The sequence below is a fragment of the Sciurus carolinensis genome, chromosome 9 (genome assembly GCF_902686445.1).
Source record: "Sciurus carolinensis chromosome 9, mSciCar1.2, whole genome shotgun sequence".
NCBI lineage: Eukaryota > Metazoa > Chordata > Mammalia > Rodentia > Sciuridae > Sciurus > Sciurus carolinensis.
In genome coordinates this window covers 53,984,840-54,006,065 of record NC_062221.1, presented here as the reverse complement: position 1 = coordinate 54,006,065, position 21,226 = coordinate 53,984,840, and the positions used below count along the sequence as shown (strand labels likewise).

The following is a 21,226-nucleotide window of genomic DNA, read 5'->3' as shown; positions in this document are numbered from 1 at the left end:
CACCTATCTTTTTTTCAAATCAAGATTTTTTCCTTTTCTTTCCACTCTCCCCCTCACCAGTTTTAAAGTTTAAATTTTTATTTCTATTCTTTTAGAAGTTATCTATTTTAACATTCTTAACAAATATCTAAAACTAATCGATATTTGTTACCCTCTTCCAGAATAAAACATTGATTTAGAACACTTTTGTGCCAATTATTCCCTGTCTACTTAAAATTCATGAGTACATTAGTTGTAGTTGGTCTTTATTTAAAAATAAAAACAAAAACAAAACTCAAAACCTACTACGCGTAATAATTTGAAAAACATCAATGACTATTATACTACGCGTAATAATTTGAAAAACATCAATGACTATTTATCCCTGATCCTGTGGCCTGATAGGTCTACCTGGATTTCCAGGCTTGTCCTCTTCTGGGCTGACCTGCCCTTACTGTGATTAAGAACCTTGCACTAAGGTGCATTAGTGTGTCTGCCAACCTTTGATTTAGAATAAAACTGCACCTGATTAGAATTTATCTAATGGTAATAATCTATAAAAAAGAAATAATTCAAAATAATCTATAAATCAGAAACAATCTGTAAAACAGAAATCTAATGAAATGCTCTGATCATTATTTTGTTTCTACTTAATTGTCATTTTATAGATTTAAAGTGTTCTTATTATTCTGAGGTGGTATTTGTTTTGCGCAGGGTAGTGGTGGGGTGGGGAGGGAGTTTGTTGGGGGGTACTAGGGATCAAACCGAGTACCTGCTGCAGGCTAACCACAAGCTCTATCACTGAGCTATGCCCCAGCTTTCCTGAGATTTTAACATACTTGCTATTTATTGTTCCTTATTAATGGCCTATTAACCAATCTGGCACATCTGGGCTTTTTTTTTTTTTTTTTTTTTTTTTTTTGATACTGGGGATTGAACCCAGGGGCAGGGGTGCTTACTGACTAAGCCACATCCCCAGCCCTTTTTATATTTTATTTAGAGACAGGGTCTCACTAAATTGCATAGGGCCTTGCTAAGTTCCTGAGGTTGGCTCTGAACTTGGGATCCTCCTGCCTCAGCCCTCCAAGTCACTGGGATTACAGGCATGTGCCACCACACCTGGCTTTTCTTCATCTTTTGAATCTGGAAAATTTAGTAATGCACAGTGAAGAATATAAATACTACCCACATCTTTACTGCTCAGAGAGTAGTACTGGTTTTGAACACACCATCCTCCTGCTTTGGCCTCCTAAGTAGTTAGGTACTTTTGTTGTATAGCTCAGTTGGTAGAGTGCTTGCCTTGAGTGCACTAATCCTGTGTTCAATCCCCGGCACCACAAAAAATTACAAGAGAGCATAGAGGAAATACACCTAATGAGTGAGGGGATCCTCAAATAAAATTTCATAAGGAAATTGATTAAAACTGGTATCATTTAAAACCTTGGCCACCATGATCAATTTTCTCTGTCAACTTAATTCCTTCCATTTATTGATATCTGGGTCATATATTTACACAGCATAACATTCCTTTGCTATGAGAACATTCATAAGGTCTTTATTTAGCCCTGGGCACTTAGTAAAAAGAATGGGACTCTGACAAGACAAGTGGGTTCTAACCGTTAAAGAGATGGCTCTTAAGCTTGGAGGAACTCTACCTTTGAGACCTGCTCTGCAATCTTTTGTTATACCTTTAAAACAGTTCAGTTTGGGTAACCACAACATTTTTAGGAATTAGCTAAGGTGCCCAAGGACAGAACTAGGTTATAAGTCAAAAGTTCCTCCAAACTTACACATACTTACACACTTGATGAAACAAATTTATGTGAGAGCTCCTGTCTTAGAAACTTTTATCAGTACAATTAATTTTATTATAAACCAAAGATTGGCAGACTTACTAAGGCAGGGTCTTAAGGCTCTGGACCTTCACTTACTTTTGAAATGACTAAGAGTTTAGGAAAACAATTCCCTACAGCTTCTTCCTGCTGTAACGCTAGGAAAATAGGAGTATTTATGTCAAAGTATTCATGTATTTGGATGACTAAAAATGAGAGTGTATCTACTTTGATTCGCATGCCTCGCTGATTTACAGGATTCAAAACTCTTTGGCTTGTTGAACAGAGTCACTAAGACCTTAAGTTAGGTTTTAAAGAAGAGTCCAAGAAACTTATCACATAAATCCTTCCATTTCAAAAAAGAAAATAAAAAATAGTAAACAGGTTCCCAAGAAGAAGAATCTGGTTTCAGCTTTAGAAGTGTCAACCACATATAAATGGCAAATGCCGAGACTATAAATATAGAGAAAAAAATGAAGATTTGAAGGTTATAGTTGAAGGCAGTACCTGAGAATTGACCATTCTCAATGACTTTCAAATACCTCCTAATCTGCATCTTTTATAAACTTCACACCAGAATTTAAAAGTCTGCTATACTGACTCTTCTCTAGTAACATGTGCAGAGAATGTCTTCTTGCTTATCACCTCTGGGTATTAGTGGACATGGGGCAAGGCAGAACGGCAGTGTTAAGAGAGGCAGTACACAGAAAAAACAACACCGGATTGACAGATAGGAGGTAGAGTCAAGTATGAGTGTGCTCCCTAAGGAGCAAGATTACCCTAAGAAAGTTTTTGGATCATGGTGAATTTTTGAAATAACTAAGAACTTGGGAAAAAGAATTCCTGAGGCTTCATCCTACTGTAATATTACAGTAAAGGAGTATCAGTGCCAAAGTATTAATATAAACGACAACTGAAAATGAGAAAAATCAACAAGTACTCACTTGGACACGTTGCCCACTACTATTGTTTTCTTTACAAAAAGTCGTGAAGTCTCATCTCCAGTGATATCAGTATTCCGCTGTTCTGTTTTATGAGAGCCGGTAACACCAGAAGTGTCCTGAAAATAATCATAATCAATATTCATTTTCACTTCGAATAATTTTCAATAGGACAAAGACCACAAAATCCAAAAGTATGAATACAGTAACTCAAATATTTTCTTTTTAATTATAAAATTCTGTGGTTTTGTGGCACCTTTCAAAGCATGAAAAAAGAATTCACTATAAATACTGCACTAACTTATCTTAAAAGTCTGTATTATACTTCCACGTGTTTTTAATATTCACACGCATCTGCTCTATATATGCAAATAAGATGTGAAAGGATACACAAGAAACTATTACAGTAGTCTCTCTAGAAAATGGCAATGGAAATGAAAAAATTTACTTTTTAATTTTCTGTATTACTCAAAAAATTTTCAGTAAGAAATAATACAAATACAATGATCAATTAAAAGTTGAACTGTACTGACAGAAGGTAAGAGTTCAAATTCTGGTACCTCCAGGTATTAACGTGCAATCTTGGATAACTCTCTCTACCCCACATTTCTCAAAGGATGTTAATAGTACCACTTTATGATTGTTTTATACGGTTCTTAGAAGTGTCTAATTCATAGTAAGTACTAAATGTTTGTTATATATGTGTATATATAAAATTACCACGTATTGTATAAAAGATGTTAAGCTTCTAAATTAACACTAATATGACCTCATTTCTTATTCTTGAAAAAGAAAAGAAATACAACAGGTGCAGTGGTGCATGCCCAGTTACTTGGGAGGCTGAGGCAGGAGGATATCAAGTTCAGGGTTAGCCTGGACAACTTAGTGAGTTCCTGCCTCAAATAACCAAAAAAAAAAAAAGGCTAAGATGTAGCTCACTGGTAAAGTGCCACCAGTTTTAATCCCTAGTACTGTAATATGAATCAATCAAATATTGGATGTCTTACTATAGAAAGCAACTTGGAGGTGCATGCCTGTAATCCCAGTGGGCTGGGAGGCTAGAGGATTGTGAGTTCAAAGACAGCCTCAGCAACTTAGTGAGGCCCTAAGCAACTCAGCGAGTCCCTGTCTCTACATAAATATAAAAAAGGGCTGGGGATGAGGCTCAGTGTTTAAGTGCCCCTGTGTTCAATCCCCAGGATAAAAAAAAGAAAAGAAAGCAAGCTAGCTACCACTAGTCTAAACTAATAATGACTCCACAGCCAAATATTATACCAAGTTTAGAGTACCTTGAGCTGGGAATTCAAATAACAAGCTGGCAGGATCAAATATTAATAAATAGCTTTCAATTCTATTTATTAATTGTCAAATTTCCTCTAGTTAGTATAGCATCTTTGAACATAAAATCTCACAGAGGAAAGTGCTTAAGTGTCACTTGAGAGAATAAACACAATAGTGGAAAGACCTTTGGCAAGGTCACTGAACCATTAACTTCTAAAGGTTTTTTTCATATTTACATGAATGACATCCATCAGTTGTGCAACACCCTAGATCCCTAATCTCTAAAATTAAAAAGACATAGGTTTAATTCTCAGTTGATACTTTTGGGCAAATAACCTTATCAAAGTTCAGTTTCCCCAATTTAAAAGGAAAACAGGTTATGTCCTGGAATGACTGTAGAAGTTAAATGGGATAATATGTGTACAGTTTATTAATAAATACTAGTTCCCTCTCCTCTAGCTCCCTCCCATCTATCCAACTCTACCCTTCCAGTATTTCGGCTTGATCTCTGCTCCATGTTGTTTGACAGTCTTTCTTCCATATCCACATTGCTGTTATTATCTTTGTCAGATAAGAAGTCATTGTGTTGAGATAAAGAATCACTTTCTGAATGATTAGCTGATGGTGTTTCTGATCTCTGATTGGTAGGAGATGACGACCTAGATGGTGATTCCAAAAATTTCTTGATAGCAGGATGATTGAACACCATTGGATCACATGTCTTTGATCCCTAGAAAAGAATGACAGCAAGCAAACTTTTAATCCAATCCACTGAAAGGATGTAAAACTGTGATCTCTTCAAAACTCTTGGCTATGACATTTGTGTTTAAAATCCTTCAAAATCTCCACTTTTAAAATTAAAGTCCAAACTCCTTAACAAGGTCTATATCAACATAAGAAAAACTAAGGTCACAACTATGCAAAAGTTGTAACGCTAAAGACTAAAGATAAAGGGTCTTCTAAAGATAAAAAGTTTTCAGGCTAGAGATGTGGCTCAGTAGTAGAATGCTTGTCTGCCATATATGAGGTCCTAGGTTTGATTGCCTGCACAGGAAAAGGAAAAAAAAAAAAAAAGGCATATCACTTTACAAAAACACATCAAAAGTTCTAAATAAAATTAATTAAAAGAGACAGGGTATAAAAATGACACCCACATAGGAGTAAAATGTAGTATTAAACATTTTAAAATGATTAATACTAACTTATAAAGTTTACCCTCAGTCTATAGGATTTTTTTCTGTATCTTAGTTACTTGTATACAAAATGGTACCTCCATCATCATGTCACACCCTGTAGTGATGTTCCTAAGAAACCCAGCTTTTAAAATGTATTATTAATTTAAAAAAAGAACCTATGTTATTAAAATAATTAATTTGGTGGAAGGAAATAGGCCAGAGTTTCTAAGTCAAAATAACAGTTATTGAATCTCAATAATAAAGGTTTCTCAGAACTATAAATGTTTTGTTACCACAAACTAAAAATAATTAAATGGTTGCTCATAATAGACAAAAGTGTATCTAAATAATTTTGAACAAATCCTAATCAGAACATAACTGCATAAAATCAGTGAATTTCTAGACCATTTCATGTCCACCTGGAATCTGTGAACATGACTTTATTCAAAATTAGGCTCAGTGCTAAGTAGCTTAACATGTATGAGGCCCGGGTTTAATCCTCAATACAAAAAAAGGGGGAGACAGTCCTCGCAGATGTAATCAAGTTAAAAAGAAGTCACACTACATTGGGGTAAACTCTAATCCAAGACTAACATCCTTAAAAGAAGAGGGAAACTCAGATGCACAGATTCAGAGGAGCCACATATAGAGGGAAAAATCCATGTGAAGTAACGGGAAAAACTGAAGCAATGCAGCTACAAGCCAAGGAACACCAAGGTCTAGGGGCAATCATTAGAAACAAGGAAGATGCAAGGAAGGATTCTTCCCTGGAATCGTGAGTGGGAACACTGCCCTGTTGACTCCTTGATTTTGGACTCCCAGCCTCCACAACTGTGAGGTATAAATTCCTATTGTTTTAAGCCACTAAGCTGTGGTAATTTGTTAGGGCAGACCTAGAAAATGAACAGAGATTCTAATGTATATTATGGAAACTCCAGCAGTAAATGGAACTTGTCTACTATCAAGGATTAAACTAAAAAAATGCTCTACTTTCTACAGGATAACATCAGGGGCAGAATCAATACCAGGAACTGTAAAGCTCTGTGTGATAACACGAAAGCCTAAACATGACTCAGACCTGTCACTGTCACCCTACCTCCCCTTAATGACCACTAAGCCAGTAATGTACAAGAAGAGAATTACCTGAGACTACTTCTAACAGAAAAAATTTAAGAAAAAGAAATTTAAAAAGAACGACACCAGCCAGCACAGTGGCTCATGACTGTAATCCCAGCTATTCAGGTTGAGGCGTTAGGATCGTAAGTTCAAGTCTGACCTGGGCAACACAGTGAGACTTCATCTCAAAATACTTCATCTCAAAATAAAACAAACCCCCACAAAATTTATACTGAAATTAATAAAACATCAAAGAAGAAATATTTCTATTTTAGTTCAGTCCTATTCCCAAATTCAGACAGATTACTAGAGTAAAAGAGCTAGATATGGGAGTACAGTTCAGTAGTTCAGTGGTAGTGTGTGTGCTTAGCACACATGAGGTCCTGGAATGGACACCCGCACTGCCCACCAAAAAAAAAGAAAGAGATTTTCCTTTTTCCTTTATAATTGGAGTAACTGAGAAATTAACACACTAACCAGTGACCAAACTTAAACTCTAATGTTTTGCTCCTAAACACAGCATCACTTATGAGGTATTCTTGCCAAAATATTTAACCTATATGTAATTGTGCCTACAGACTTCCATCTACAGGAAGATAAAGGGAATAAAAGAAACCCACATGGAGGGGGGGGATCCAAAATATAGAATACTCTATAAAATAAGTGGCCTGGTCTCTTCAAAAAATCAATTATCAAGGGAGGAAAAAAGTAGAAGAACTGTTCTGGAAAAAACCAAGGGTAGCCAATAAACCTTGATGAAGCCTAGTCTAAAAAAATCCAGCTTAAAAGGTTTTGGGGACAACTGGAGAAATTTGAAGTTGGATTAGTTATTAGATAATATTAGGGACTCATTTGCTTAGCTATTATGATGATAAAGGAGAGTATCTTTTAAGAAATAAAAGTTTCAAGCCAGGTGTGGTGGTGCACACCTGTAATCCCAGCAGCTCAGGAGGCCAAGGCATAAGGATCACAAGTTCAAAGCCAGCCTCAGCAACTTAGGTGAGGCCCTAAGCAACTTGGTGAGACCCTGTCTCGAAATAAAATAAAAAGGGCTGGGGATGTAACTCAGTGGGGATGAGGCTCATTAGTTTTATGCCCCTGGGTTCAATCCCTGGTACCAAAAAAAAAAAAAGGAAAAAGAGGAAAGAAATGTTTAAGTATTTAGGTAGAAAATGCTATGATGCCTGGAACTTACTTTCAAACATTTTAGAGAAAAATGAGGCAGAGCAAATATAGGTAAATATTAAAATTGCTAAATCCAAATGGCATATAAATAGGTGCTTATTTTCCCTAGTGTATATGTTTGCAATTTGATATAATAAGTTGGGGGGGAGTGGGGGAAACAGGGCTTGTTGAATATGGTAAATCTTCTGAAACTACAAATTGCCATCATTAGAGTAAAAAGTCAGAGAAAACTCAATCAGTCTGTAATTTACTCCAAAGCAGACCATAATCAAATGAGGAAGAATGAGGGCATCTTTGGATGTCATAGCATAGCATAATGTTAACAATCAGCAGCAAAAAGATAAAGTAAAAAGGAGAATAAGCCACTTAGGCATTACTGACAATGTGAACATCGATGACTAAAGACTGTGGTTGAACATAATGACTGCTAAAGTCCATTGTTTCCCCAGAAATGTCGGCCTCTCAAACCCTAAAGGTCAAAGAAATGTTTGAAAAGTACACTGACAAAACTTTCCCTCAGACAACTATGGTGGCTGGGAAATAACGGAATATGATGAATACTTACCTCGGAAACTTTCAGAAGACCTGCAGAAGCATAATAGTTTGCTACAATGCAGGCACGAAGTTTATCCATCATCCTTCTTGCTTCAATCAGTCGCTAAAAACAAGTGTTAACTCATTACTTTAAAATATGGCAATTATAAGAGAAAACAATTCACAGAATAAGAAATGCAAATAACAAGAGCTCAATTGTTCTAATAATCAAATAAAAATATATAAAGGTCACATTTATCACCTGTCAGATTGGCAAAGATTTGAAGAATGAACCCCCCCAACATGCAAGGTATACAGATATATTAAAATGCATATTTATGAGAATATTCATTTAGAAATGTCAACAAAGATACCGAGTACAAGAGCAAAGAGGGATTATCTTTGGGATAGAATTTCATACAATAAATTTTTCTTTATCTTTTCTACAATTTCACTTTTTAAAAAATAGTATTTTCCCCCAAAACAAGAAAAATATTTTTTAAAAAAACAGCAAAGGCAAACTATGACTCTATTTCAATATAGATATATATCTTTCCAGTTCATCCTATAAACTTTTTTCCATAGTTTTGGGTTTTTTCTCCAATTTATCATCATTATACCTGGTCAATGACTTCAATTTCATGTTCTTTATTCTTCATTTCAAGAGCAAACTGCTCCTTGATAATGGTCTCAATCTTCTGCACAGCAGCATCTCGAGCTACACAAAGAACAGAGAATACACCAAGGCCTAATTAATCAGAGACATCTTAAGTCAGCAAACAACAGAAACCAAGGAATAGTAGCTTGGAAGAGAGAAACCCAGAGGCCATCACCTTAACCAAGTGATGGAAAATTAAAATCATTCATTTTGGGAAAAAACAACCTTATATATGCTTTGTGACATGATGCACTAAGAAGACAACTATATCATTCTGAAATATTCCTGCCAAAAATTCTGACTCTGCTCACCATAAAACACCAAGACAAAAACCAACCAAAGAAAAACTGAAAGATATCCTACAAAACAACTGGCTTGTACCACTTAAATATTAAAGTAAGGAAAAGTTGAGGAGACTGAAAGAGACTAGAGATGGGTCAACTAAATTCCCGGTGTACCCTGGTTTGGATCCTGAAGGGGGAGAAATAGCTATAAAATACAATCAACTGGTAAAACCAGAATATGGACTACAGATTGAAATATCACAGTATAACAATGTTCAAATTTCCTGTTTTTGATAAATTTACTGTAGATATAAGAAACTATCCTTTAAAAATACACAGAAATGTTTCCAATTTATTCTCCAATGGTTTTGGGGGAAAAAAAAAAAAGTGCTTATCTACCCGCGTGCAGGTACATGTACGTGTGTGGAAATGGGGAAAAGGATAAATCCGTATCAAAACATCACATACTATCTCAGAAATATAAACTATAATGTGTTAATTAAAAATAAAAAAAAGAATGATTGCTGGGCAGTGACACACACTTGTAACACCAGTGACTAGGGAGGCTGAGGCAGGAGGAACCCAAGTTTGAGGCTAGCCTCAGCAACTCAGTGAGACCCTATCTCAAAATAAAAATGTTAAAAGGGCTGGGGATATGTTAAAGAACCCACTGGTTCAATCCCCAGTACCTAAATAAAGATAAGTCATATAAGGCAAAATGCAAGCAATTGGTAAATTAATCTGGATAAGACATGAGTGTTCCTTGTAATTTTTCTGTTTGAAATTACATAAAGAGAGATGAAGGGAAAGGAGGAGGAAAACGGTGGGGAATAAGACTGACCAAATTATACTGTTATATTGTGTGTACATATGAATACAGAGCAATGAATACCACTATCATGTGTTAACTATAATGCACCAATAAAAATGAAAATAATTATATGAAAATAAATAACCAAAAAAGTAAAAATGAAAAAAAAAAAACATGAAGTTCTGAAATATTTGGTGGCCTCTGAAAAACCAGATGTCTAAAGAGAAAGACAGTAAAGAGCTAAGGAAAAAGCAGTCTGTGATACTAGAGCAATATATGGAGGAAGAAGCTTCCTTCTGCAGAGAACAGGCTACCAGGCAATTCAGCAGTTTCTTATTCTAACTACCGAAAGAATTCAAAAGAAAGAAAATCCTCTGGAAAAAAAGGAAAGAAAATCCTCTGAAGGCACCAGAACTCAGACGATGACTACTCAAAAGTAATACATAACTCAGTAAACATATCAAAATACAGAGTGTGACTAGATATAAGAGAACAAAAGAGAGTAGTAAAATGACTGCTTGAAAAACAAATGAGGGATTTATTAAAAACGATCCAGCACCCATGCTTTGGAGTACAGCATATGAAAAAATTACAAAAAAATTTTTGACCCTCTGATAATCTGCCATTTTCTCCACATAAAATATGTCAGTGGATTTTCAATTTAAAATTAGTAAAGGGTGGGGCTGAGGGTTTAGGTTAGTGGTACAGTGCATGCTTATCATGCTCCAGGTTCTGAGTTCAATCTCTACCACCATCAAAAAAGTGCTCCAGTAGCAGAACATGATGTACGTGCTTGTAGTTCCAGCTACTTGGGAAACTGAACATGAAGCTCACTTAAGCCCAGGAGTTCGAGGCCAGCCTGGGCAACACATTGAGTTCCCTTCAAAACAAAACAAAAAATAACTAGACCAACAAAAAGTTTGGCTAACACAGCACCATAAAAAATTTGGTTTAAATTACTAACATTATGTATATGTCTGCATATTTCTCATATTTGATGAATATTTTCCAGGATCACTGGGTAAAATAATATATAAAATTATGTTATAAATAATTATTGAATAACATGTATAAATAAAGTATTAAATGTATGAACTACATAAATTTTATGTATCTAGTATTTATATATGTAAAAGTATGTGTAAATCTTATATATATAAACCAATAGACACTCTCAGTACATGCTGAGAGTCAGATACAATGCTCAATGTGTTTTACCATAAATTCCTGACAAACACTTATGCATTATCTCTTTCTCAGATGATTGCAAAGCAAAAACAGGACAAAACAAAATAATATAAGCAAAGGGAAATATATGATCAACTCTACAGTGCAAAAAATTCTGGGGAAAAAAAAAAAAAGATTAGGATTAGGCAGATGGAAACCAACAGAAAGAACAGCAAATGGTTCTCAGTAACAACAAAAAAAAGCCCTTTCTTGAATGGGGTATTTGGAAACTCACACTATATTTAAACCAAAGAAACAGGGCTAGTGTTACAATCACTTTTCTGTATTCTTTTTAAGGGGGGGGGGGGTAATGCATATGAAGTTTTTGAGCATTAAATATATGTTACATGATACCTCCATATTTACCTGGCTTGTTATTAAAAGGAAATGACATTTCCACATAAAGTTACAATTGAATGAGGGAGAAGTTGAAGTGAAATGTTTTCATTATTTAGGACTGGATTTTACTGTGGAGAGTGGTGATAGAGCATGGGAAAGTAGTGACTGAGATTGGGGGTCTCTGATGACTTCATGGCTGTGGCACGCCTGGTGCCTGGGAAGAGCACAGGATGCTTAGCTGCTATAGTTACACCCTGCATGAGCAGGCTCTGTGAAAGAGCCCTATCAGCTTCGACCTTCATCTCAGGCACACATTTCCTGGGAATAAAGGAATTCTTATGCTAGATAACCACAATGTTTCACCAGATCTGCATCTCCATCAGACAGCAACACTCTACCTGAACCCAGCTCTTTATCGTCAAAATCTGCATGTATGAGTCTTTATTTTTCTAATCCCCCATTGCCCCTCACCAGAACCCACAAATTTGGCCCACACTGGACAAGGCATTTTGCTCTTTTCCTTCCAAAAAGACTTTTGAATTTGTATGACTTGACTGCACTTTCAGACACAGGAATTTTTTTCACCATTTAACCTCTAGGGATCTTAATCTTTATGGAACTGCAACACATGAGCTATGACTCTGATGCTTTCTTTACAATGCTGAAAGTATTAACTTAGGTATTTAAATAAACAAATTTTGGCAATAATTTAATACATAAATTTGCAAAATTTTTAGATAGCTTAGGACATTCTTGATCACTACAGACATACAGTTGATGATTTGCTCTTCAACAAATTGCATAATGTTGGGCAAATCATTTACTGCTTCTGAACCCACTGAAAAGCAGCTAAGTAAGTACAGGGGTTGAACTAAATAAATGTTCCCCAAATTTCCATTCATTCATATACCACTTTTAAGATAATTACCACATCTGAAAACCATGTGAAATGTTTAAATTAATACAATTTAGTTTTATTTTAAAATAATTTTAATTTTATCCTGAGAAATAGTAGCCATGAAACTCCAAGTTTGGTGAGTTCATTCTTTTTCTCTATACACATTAAAACCTCAATCTATGTACCAACTATAATCAATCATCTCACCTGATACCACACTATATGTACTATACATGACTTTATGATTACAACTAATATACCATGATAGCTAAAATCTGTAGCCTGTCTCATTATTGCCACATTCACGATCTATTTAATCATGTTAATACCAGATCTTCTGCCTTTTATGCAACAAATGATGTATTATTATTACACAAAGCATTTGGCTAATACTTCTCCCAAACCCCTTCAAAGTATATGTAAATTGGAAGTGCATTTCATTTTAGCTCTTATACATTTTAGAGTGAAGGCAAAATATCAACAGTTTCCTAAGGTAGCTAATTTCTACCTGAATTCTCAATCGCTTTATGCCGCTTATTTGGAAGGGTCACAGATACATCCTCATAATCAGGGTCAGTTTCTTTGATAGTTCGCTTGAGGCCTGACATGATGGCATTCAGTTCGTCACTGTAAAACAATAAATTAATTAATAAACATAATATAATACTAACACTTAAAAATTCATGTGTATACACAAAGAGAATAAATATTACATAATACTGTACTTATGAGTACCAGTATACAAATTCAGCATCCAAATTCATTATCCCTTATCTGAACTTTTATGGGACCAGAAATGCTTCAGATTACAGAATTCTTCAGATTGTGGAATACTTGCACAAGACTTTACAGGTTGAACATTCCTAATTAAAAAATCTGAAATTCAAAATTTTGAGTATCATGTCAGCACTCAAAGTTTTAATTTCAGATCATTTCAAATTTTGGATTTTCAGGTTAGGTACACCAAACTTGGATATGTACATACCTTATTTATTATTTATTTATTTAGAACTGGGGTTTCAATCCAGGGACGCTTTACCACTGAGCTACATTCCCAGCCCTTTCTATTTTTTTTATTTTGAGACAGGTGCTTAGAGCCCCACTAAGTTGCTGAGGCTGGTCTCAATTTGTGATCCTCCTCCCTCAGCCTTCTGAGTTGTTAAGTGTTGTTAGGATTACAGGCGTGCAACACTGTGCCTGGCTCTACACAGCCCTTGTAGAGCCAACAGCATATGTTTAACTTCAAAAGTTTCCATCATCACTCATCTGCTAAAAGCATGGGTTTCCCTTTCAAGAGAAAATTCTTTAACAAGGTAGCAAATTGTTTGCTTTTTAAAAGAAGTCTAGCTTTTGCAAAAGGATCCACATGAGAAAAGTAAAGATACCAGACTTTAAGGAAAACCTGTTAAGCCCTTGGAATTAACAATGCACATTACAAAAATGCAGTGATACAGTTAAGGACTCAATTTGTACACAAATCTTGTCTCTGGTTCTTACCTTCTTACTTAGTACTTGCTATATAAGAGAAACTCAAATTAAAAATTGAAAAATTATTACTAATCATTTACTGTTACTCATAATAAACAAACTGTACACATATTAAACTATTCAACAAGTTTGAAATATGGTAACAAGGCCTAGGTATACAAGTCTTTTAACTAAATGAATCCCATAAATCCTCTAGATTTACTATGTCCCAATATATTAATCACTACCCATAGTTAATTTAAACTAGTTAAAATGAAATACAATTTAAAACTCAATCCTGTTTATCCACACTACAATTTTTCACATTTAATGTGCTCAATAGTCACCAGTGGCTCGTAGCTACCATACTGGACAGTAAACACGGAATATTTATATCACTGCAGAAAGTTTCATTGGTCAGTGGCCCCCTTTTAAACTATGTTTTACTGACCAATAAATATTTCATGAATAGGTTTAGAAAATACTGTCCAAACTAGCACTGTTGAATAGAAATATGGGCCACATACAGAATTTTAAAAGTTTCTAACAGTATTTTTAAAAGTAAAGAGAAATGGGTAAAATTAATTTTAATAATATATTTTGCCTAACCAATATGTCCAAATTGGGTTGAGGCTGTGATTCAGTGGTAAAGCACTTGCCTAGCATGTGTAAGGCACTGGGTTTGATTCTCAGCACCACATGTAAATAAATAAATAAAAAAAAAAGGTCCATTGACTTAAAAAAAAAAAAAAAAAAAGGTCAAATTATCATCCCAACAAAGCAATCAATATAAACAAATGAGATTCTACATTATGACATTTCCCCCTAAATCTTTAAAATCTGCTGCATATTTTACACATACAGTACATCTTAATTTGGACTAACCACATTTTAAAATCTCAATAACCATGTACCACTAGTGGTTTCTTTACTGGGCAACACAGATACACTGCTGCACAAACTAAACAGCTGCAGGGTGGCGAGGTAACTGGCTCCCCGCAGTGTTAATCTATGACACAGAAAATAAGAACTTCCTGATTTCCACACTTTGCTCTGCCTCTAAGGGAGATTATCTACCCAGCCAAAGGCAGAAATACATAAGAACTATATTTATAGAGATAATAAAATGCTTGAGGATAAAAGTCAATAAAAAGTTAGCTCAAAAATATTTACTTCATATTCATTTAAAGATAAAGCAAAAACAATTTAAAGGTCCTTCAGACTGGACTTGGTGGCACATGTTTGAGGCAAGAGGATCATAAGTTTGAGGCCAGCCTCAACAACAAAATGAGACCCTATCTAAAATTAAAATAAAAAGGGTTAAGGGTGAAGCTCAGTGGTAGAGTGCTTGCCTAATCATGCTTGAGGACCTGGGTTCACGTCAGCACTACAAAAAATAAAAATAAAAGCTCCTCAGCTCTTAATTAAGTTCCTTCACTAAGTAAGGACATAAATAAACAAAAACTGAATCCATTCAACATCACTACTAATTAGAGAAACACAAATTAAAACTACACTGAGATTTCATCTCACTCCAGTCAGAATGGCAATGATCAAGAACACAAATAACAATAAATGTTGGTGAGGATGTGGGGAAAAAGTTTCACTCATTTATTGCTGGTGGAACTGCAAATTGGTGCAAACACTCTGGAAAGGAGAATGGAGATTCCTCAGAAAACCTGGAATGGAACCACCATTGGACCCAGTTATCCTACTCCTCAGTATATGCCCAGAAGACTTAAAATCAGCACACCATAGTGACACAGTCACATAAATGTTTACTGCAGCTCAATTCACAATAGACAAGCTATGGAACCAACAGAGGTGCCCTTTCTTTATCCATAAAGGAATGGATAAAGAAAATGTGATATATATACACAATGGAATATTAACCATAAAAAAAAAATGAAAATAGGGCATTTGTCGGTAAATGCATGGAACTGGAGACTATTATGCCAAGTTAAAGAAACCAATCCCCAAAAAACCAAAGGCTAAATGTTCTCTCTGATATGTGGATGCTAATTTACAATGGGGAGGCTGGCTGTGAGGGCAGTCACCAGATTGGAGAGGGGGGAAGATAGGGGAAATGGGAATGGGAAAGACAATAGAATGAATCGGACATAACTTTCTTATGTTCATATATGAATACATGGACCAGTGTAACTCCACACCATGTACACATAAAACTGGGAAGTTACACTCCATGTATACATGATATGTCAAAATATATTCTACTGTCATGTATAACTAAAAAGAACAAGTAAAAACTTTTAAAAATAAAAGATTTTCAAATTTGCTAACAGAAAAAAAGACTGGATAATATTTCACTGTGAGTATACTACTATTCACTTAATCATTACTCTGTTACTCAATTGTTTCCAATATCTCAGTATTATAAATAATACTGCAGCAGAAAATTCTTATAGCGTCCCCTTTATGGACTGTGTGACTATTTCTCTAGGGTAAAAATGTAAAAATGAAATTGGTGAGTCAAAGAGTATGAGTATTTTTAATTTTTACAGCTACTGTCAAGTGTCTTGAAAAATGAATGTAAAAATTTATTCTACCAACTGTATGTAAACAAACTCATTTCAAATTTCCTTGCCAACACTGAATATTATTAATCTTTTTAACTTTTTATAATATCACAGGCAGAAATGGTCCTAGTTTAATTTGTTTCTCTGATTACTAGCAAAGAAAGGTATGTTCATAATTCAAGCAGTCATTTGTAACTTCTCATTTGTGTAACTCTAGTTTGTATCTTCTGCACAGATTTCTATTGGATTGTGAATTTCTTATTGATTTAGATATATACTATTTATAATTTGGAAAAAAGAGAACTGAATCCATCTTGATTCAAGCAGGATATTCAATATGCAGTGATATATATGCAAATCCTAGATCTGAGAAAATATTTTTCCTATAACTTATTTTGTATTATATCACCAAGCTTAAAAATATCCCAAAAGCATGCAGCATTTATATAAATATCCTAAATCAAGTCATTTAATGTATGTTCATGATCATTAGTTACCTGCTAGAATATAAAGGTTTTTGGAGAGGCCTGGAATCTAAGTATTATTATCTATTTTTAAAGTTTATAAAAGTAAGAATAAAGTCTTATTTCTTCTTTATTCTGTAACTTATTTCAGACAACCTGAGAAAGTCTTGGGCAGAATGTATAAAAAGAATACATTCTTGAAAAATCAATAAATATCATTTCTTCTCTAACAAGAAAAGCGTAAATAAAACAAAATAAAAAACAAACTAACAAAAAACTACTTGCAGATAAACCTAGAAGAAGAGGTTGACACATTTCAGAAAATCTTCAAACTTGTTCCTGCACCATACCACTTCCTCTACGGCCACCGACTTCTACAGTTTGCCAAGTCTTATGACATCATCTATAAAGATAAATGCATGTCCAGCATCATCTTCACTTCTCCCTTCTATGGAATTCATAATCTGCATAGTCTCCTCCCAATTCCTAAACAATCTCAAGAATAATAACAGCTCCTCCCTAGAGGTTGTGTGTGTGTGTGTGTGTGTGTGTGTGTGTGTGTGAGTGCGCGCGCGCGCGCGCGCGCACTGCTGGGGATTCATCCCAGGGCCTTGTACATGCAAGGCAGGCACTCTACCAACTGAGCTCCAGTCCACAGCTCCTCCCTAGAAATGCTTGGGATTCGTGGAAAAAAAATAGTATTTGTTTTATTCTTTCTCAGGAGATGAAGCAAAACTCATCTGTTATTTGCTCTAAAACTAGGGAACCAGAAGAATTTGGGGGTGGGGTGGCAAGGAAGAAACCACCACTGAGTTAAATTGCCCTGCCAAGGTAATTCATTTCTCATGAAGTCCTTGAATAAAACTTTTCCAGTCATCCTTGGACATACTTAAGCTGAAAAACAGACTGAAGGAAGATTTAGCTCTTACTGAACATTTTTAATAATTCAGGTCTGCTTGTGTCTAGCAGGTATACACAAGTATACACATGCCACATACAAATCAAATGCTTGCTAAAGCTAAGCACATCTATGAAGGCACACTCTCCTCACATGTAATAAGTAACTGCATGGAATGTGGAACAAATGACCCACGTTAATATTAAGTTTTGGATTATTCTTATCCAATTTGTATTTACAAAAAGGAAATGTGAGCAGTTGTTAGATATCATCAATTCCATTTTGAAACAAAAATGTCCTATATTAATCCTCTGTAGGTTTTAAATCAGTTGAAATTTAAAAAAGAAATAGTAATGTGAACTGTTAAAGAAAAAAAAGTAACCACTTACAATTTGTGAGAACGGAGTTTCTCTGTACTATGGAACCAAAACCAAACACGGATACAAAAAAAATAAGGACTACTATTGTCATCCATTCCCCCAATTTAAAATTTAAAATTTTTATTGCATCAAAAGAGTCTCATTATAAAAAGCAAATGTTGTCATTTTAAACTTGGAAAATAAATGTTTTTATCCTTGTAACCAACACAAGAAAACAAAATCTTACAGAAGTAAATGCCACATTTAAACTTACCATATCCTTTACCATATCTGTTCAAACAACACATGCAAGTCTGTTTCTGACAAAGGTTTAAAGAACAAAATCATAACAAAATCTCTTAACATTTTATAGTATAAAATAAACCCCAGGAGAAAAAATAATTTAAAATTATATAATTAAAAACATAAAAATAATGTGATGTTAGTCACTGAAAATTCTTATTAAAAGATCTTATTTCTTGTATACCACCTTTATTGATGAATAACTTAAAATGTTAAAAAAAAATCTTATTTCTTAGCCTGGTGTGGTAGTGCATACCTGTAATTCTAGCCACTTGAGAGGCCAAGGCAGGAGGATTGCAAGTTGGAGCCCAGTCTATGCAATTTAGGAACACCCTATCTCAAAATAAAAAATAAAAAGGCCCCAGCACCCCCAAAAAAAAGGGGGGGTGGGGGTGGGGCCAGGCGTGGTGGCCTGTAATCCCAGTGGTTTGGGAGGTTGAGACAGGAGGATTGTGAGTTCAAAGCCAGTCTCAGCAAAAAGCAAGGCACTAAGCAACTCAGTGAGACTCTGTCTCTAAGTAAAATATTAAAAAGGTTAGGGATGTGCTTCAGTGGTTGAGTGCCCCTGAGTTCAATTCCCAGTACCCGCCCCCCCAAAATAAAAAAGGGGGGCTGGGAATGTAACTCGGTAGTATAGCGCTTACCTAGCATGCATGAGGCCCTTGGTTCAAACCCTAGTACTGCCAAAAAAAAAAAAAAAAAAAAAATCGGTCTTGGTTCTCAAGTCAGGTAAGAGCTAAATAATAGTCCCCCATTCCACATTTTGCAAACACCACATTGATTGTACAAGATATGACCAATTCTTGAGGGGAAAGAGTGAAATCTGATACATAAGGCCTCTGAAAGATCTGCCATACACTTCTCAATAATTCTGTGATCCTTGTGGCATCTGAACCTCATTAGAACCTCTAAACTTTGAAGTCTCACTCAAGACTTTCCTATTCAATTGGCTCATGCCTGTAATCCCAGTGGCTTGCGAGGCTAAGGAGGCTGGGGCAGGAGGATCATGAGGTTCAAGCCCAGCCTCAGCAACTTAGCAAGACCCTAAGCAATTCAGTGAGACCCTATCTCTAAATAAAATATTTTAAAAAGGGCTGGAGATGTGGTTCAATGGTTAAGAACCTCTGGGTTCAATCCTCAGTACAAAAAAAAAAAAAAAAAGACTTTCTCATCTGACTTACAAGGGTGAAGGGAGGTAGCATGATCACAGTCATTTTCCATCTGCTTCTACACAGACATTCCTAAAATGCTGGCAATGATTTTAGTTCTTTGGCCTGCCCTTTCTACACTCTTCAAATAAAATATTTTCTCCCTTGTAAACAAGGCAACCGGTATTCTTTTATTAAATATATGAATAAGAGATTCTATAATTCGTTCCCTTCTATTAGCCAAAGAGATGCTTAAAAAATGTCTACAAAAACCTGAACAGGGAAATGGAAAACTGTGGTATAACCAATGAAATTCTGATTCAACCAACCATAGGGATGAATCTTAAAATTATGTTAAGCAAAAGAAACCAGAAACAAGAGCATATACCCTGGGGAACTGGGGGTGTGGCTCAGTGGCAGAGCAGTTTACCTAGCATGCTAGAGGGCCTAGGTTCAATTCCCAGCTTTGGAAGAAAAAATAAAGGGGAGGGGAGAACAAACACACATCAAATTATTTTATTTATATGAAGTCCTAGAACTGATAAATTAATGGTGAAAGAAATGGACACTCTAGTTGAGGGTGCTGCTGGTGACTGGGAGGAGGAATGAAGGATTTTTCTCGGCTGACAAATGTTTTACAGCTTAATAAGGGTTTAAGTTATATGGATACATGCAGTCATGAAAACTCTCCCAACTGGACCCTTACAATCTTGTATTTTACTGTATGTAAACTATACCTAAATTTAGAAAAAAACTATAAAAGTATATTTTCTGTCATGACCTACTTAAAACCTAATGGCATCCTAAAACAGAATAAATTCACACTCCTCAGTATGACCTGCAAGACCTTACATGAACAGGACTCTGCCTTCCTCTCCATTTTTCCCCCCAGTATTTTTTTAGTTGTAGGTGGACATAATACCTTTATTTATTCATTTTATATGGTGCTGAGGATCGAACCCAGTACCTCACACATGCCAGGTAAGCGCTCTACCACTGAGCCACAACCCCAGCCCCTCCTCTCCATTCTTGATCTTTAAGATCTATACATACTGTTCCTCAAATACACTTCATTTTTTTTCCATTACAGCTTTTAGTTCCTTCTGCCTGGAATGCTCTTCCTCTAGGTTAACTTTATCAGATCCTAATTCAAACAGTTACCTTGTCAGAGAAGGATTCCCTGATCACCCTATGCAATGGAGCTCTTCCCACAAAGTTTTTAGAAACAGTCAATAACTTGTTTGCTGAATAATGAATGAAGGGTTAACGTATCTGCCAAAGTACAAATACCCACAGGGAACATAACTAGCTTGCACTAGGTTTCATCATTCCTTTCTTAATACTTGCAAATGTATTTTTTTGATATTACTACACCTTCAAAGGCACCACAGATGAACATTTTTTTTTTAAAAAAAAAGGGATGTCCAAAGCTATGAGACACATTGGTTAAAAGAAAAAAAGATAGCAGGCACAGCAATATTAATAATAGAATAATTCGAAATTATTTATTCTTTCTTTTTTCTTTTCTTTCTCCCCTACTCCTGCCCCAACCCCATAGTGGGGATTAAACCTAGAAGCACTTTACCACCGATCTACATTCCAGTCCTTTTTAGTTTTTATTTTGAGGCGGGGTCTAAGTTGCAGAGGTTGGCCTCAAACTTGCAACACTCCTGCCTCAAGCCTCCTGAGATGCTGGGATTATACGCATGTACCACTGCACCTGGCAATCATTGTTTTTTCAACCCATCTGGTACAGGAAAAAAACAGGTCTTTTAAGCAAAAATAATCAC

The 21,226-nt window shown here is 35.4% G+C and overlaps 1 protein-coding gene across 7 annotated transcripts in view; it reads right to left on the bottom strand.

Annotated features, from left to right (window-relative positions):
• The window catches only part of Yeats2 (YEATS domain containing 2), a 116,816-nt gene that overhangs the window by 84,506 nt on the left and 11,084 nt on the right, over positions 1–21,226 (bottom strand). For all 7 annotated transcript variants that reach the window (XM_047564328.1, XM_047564326.1, XM_047564327.1 and 4 more), the window contains exons 2-6: positions 12,769–12,887; positions 8,664–8,761; positions 8,075–8,167; positions 4,518–4,763; positions 2,756–2,871 (exon numbers count right to left, since the gene is read on the bottom strand). In XM_047564328.1, the coding sequence (XP_047420284.1) occupies positions 2,756–2,871; positions 4,518–4,763; positions 8,075–8,167; positions 8,664–8,761; positions 12,769–12,868 (653 nt within the window). In that variant the 5' untranslated portion in view covers positions 12,869–12,887. The remainder of the gene's footprint in view (positions 1–2,755; positions 2,872–4,517; positions 4,764–8,074; positions 8,168–8,663; positions 8,762–12,768; positions 12,888–21,226) is intronic.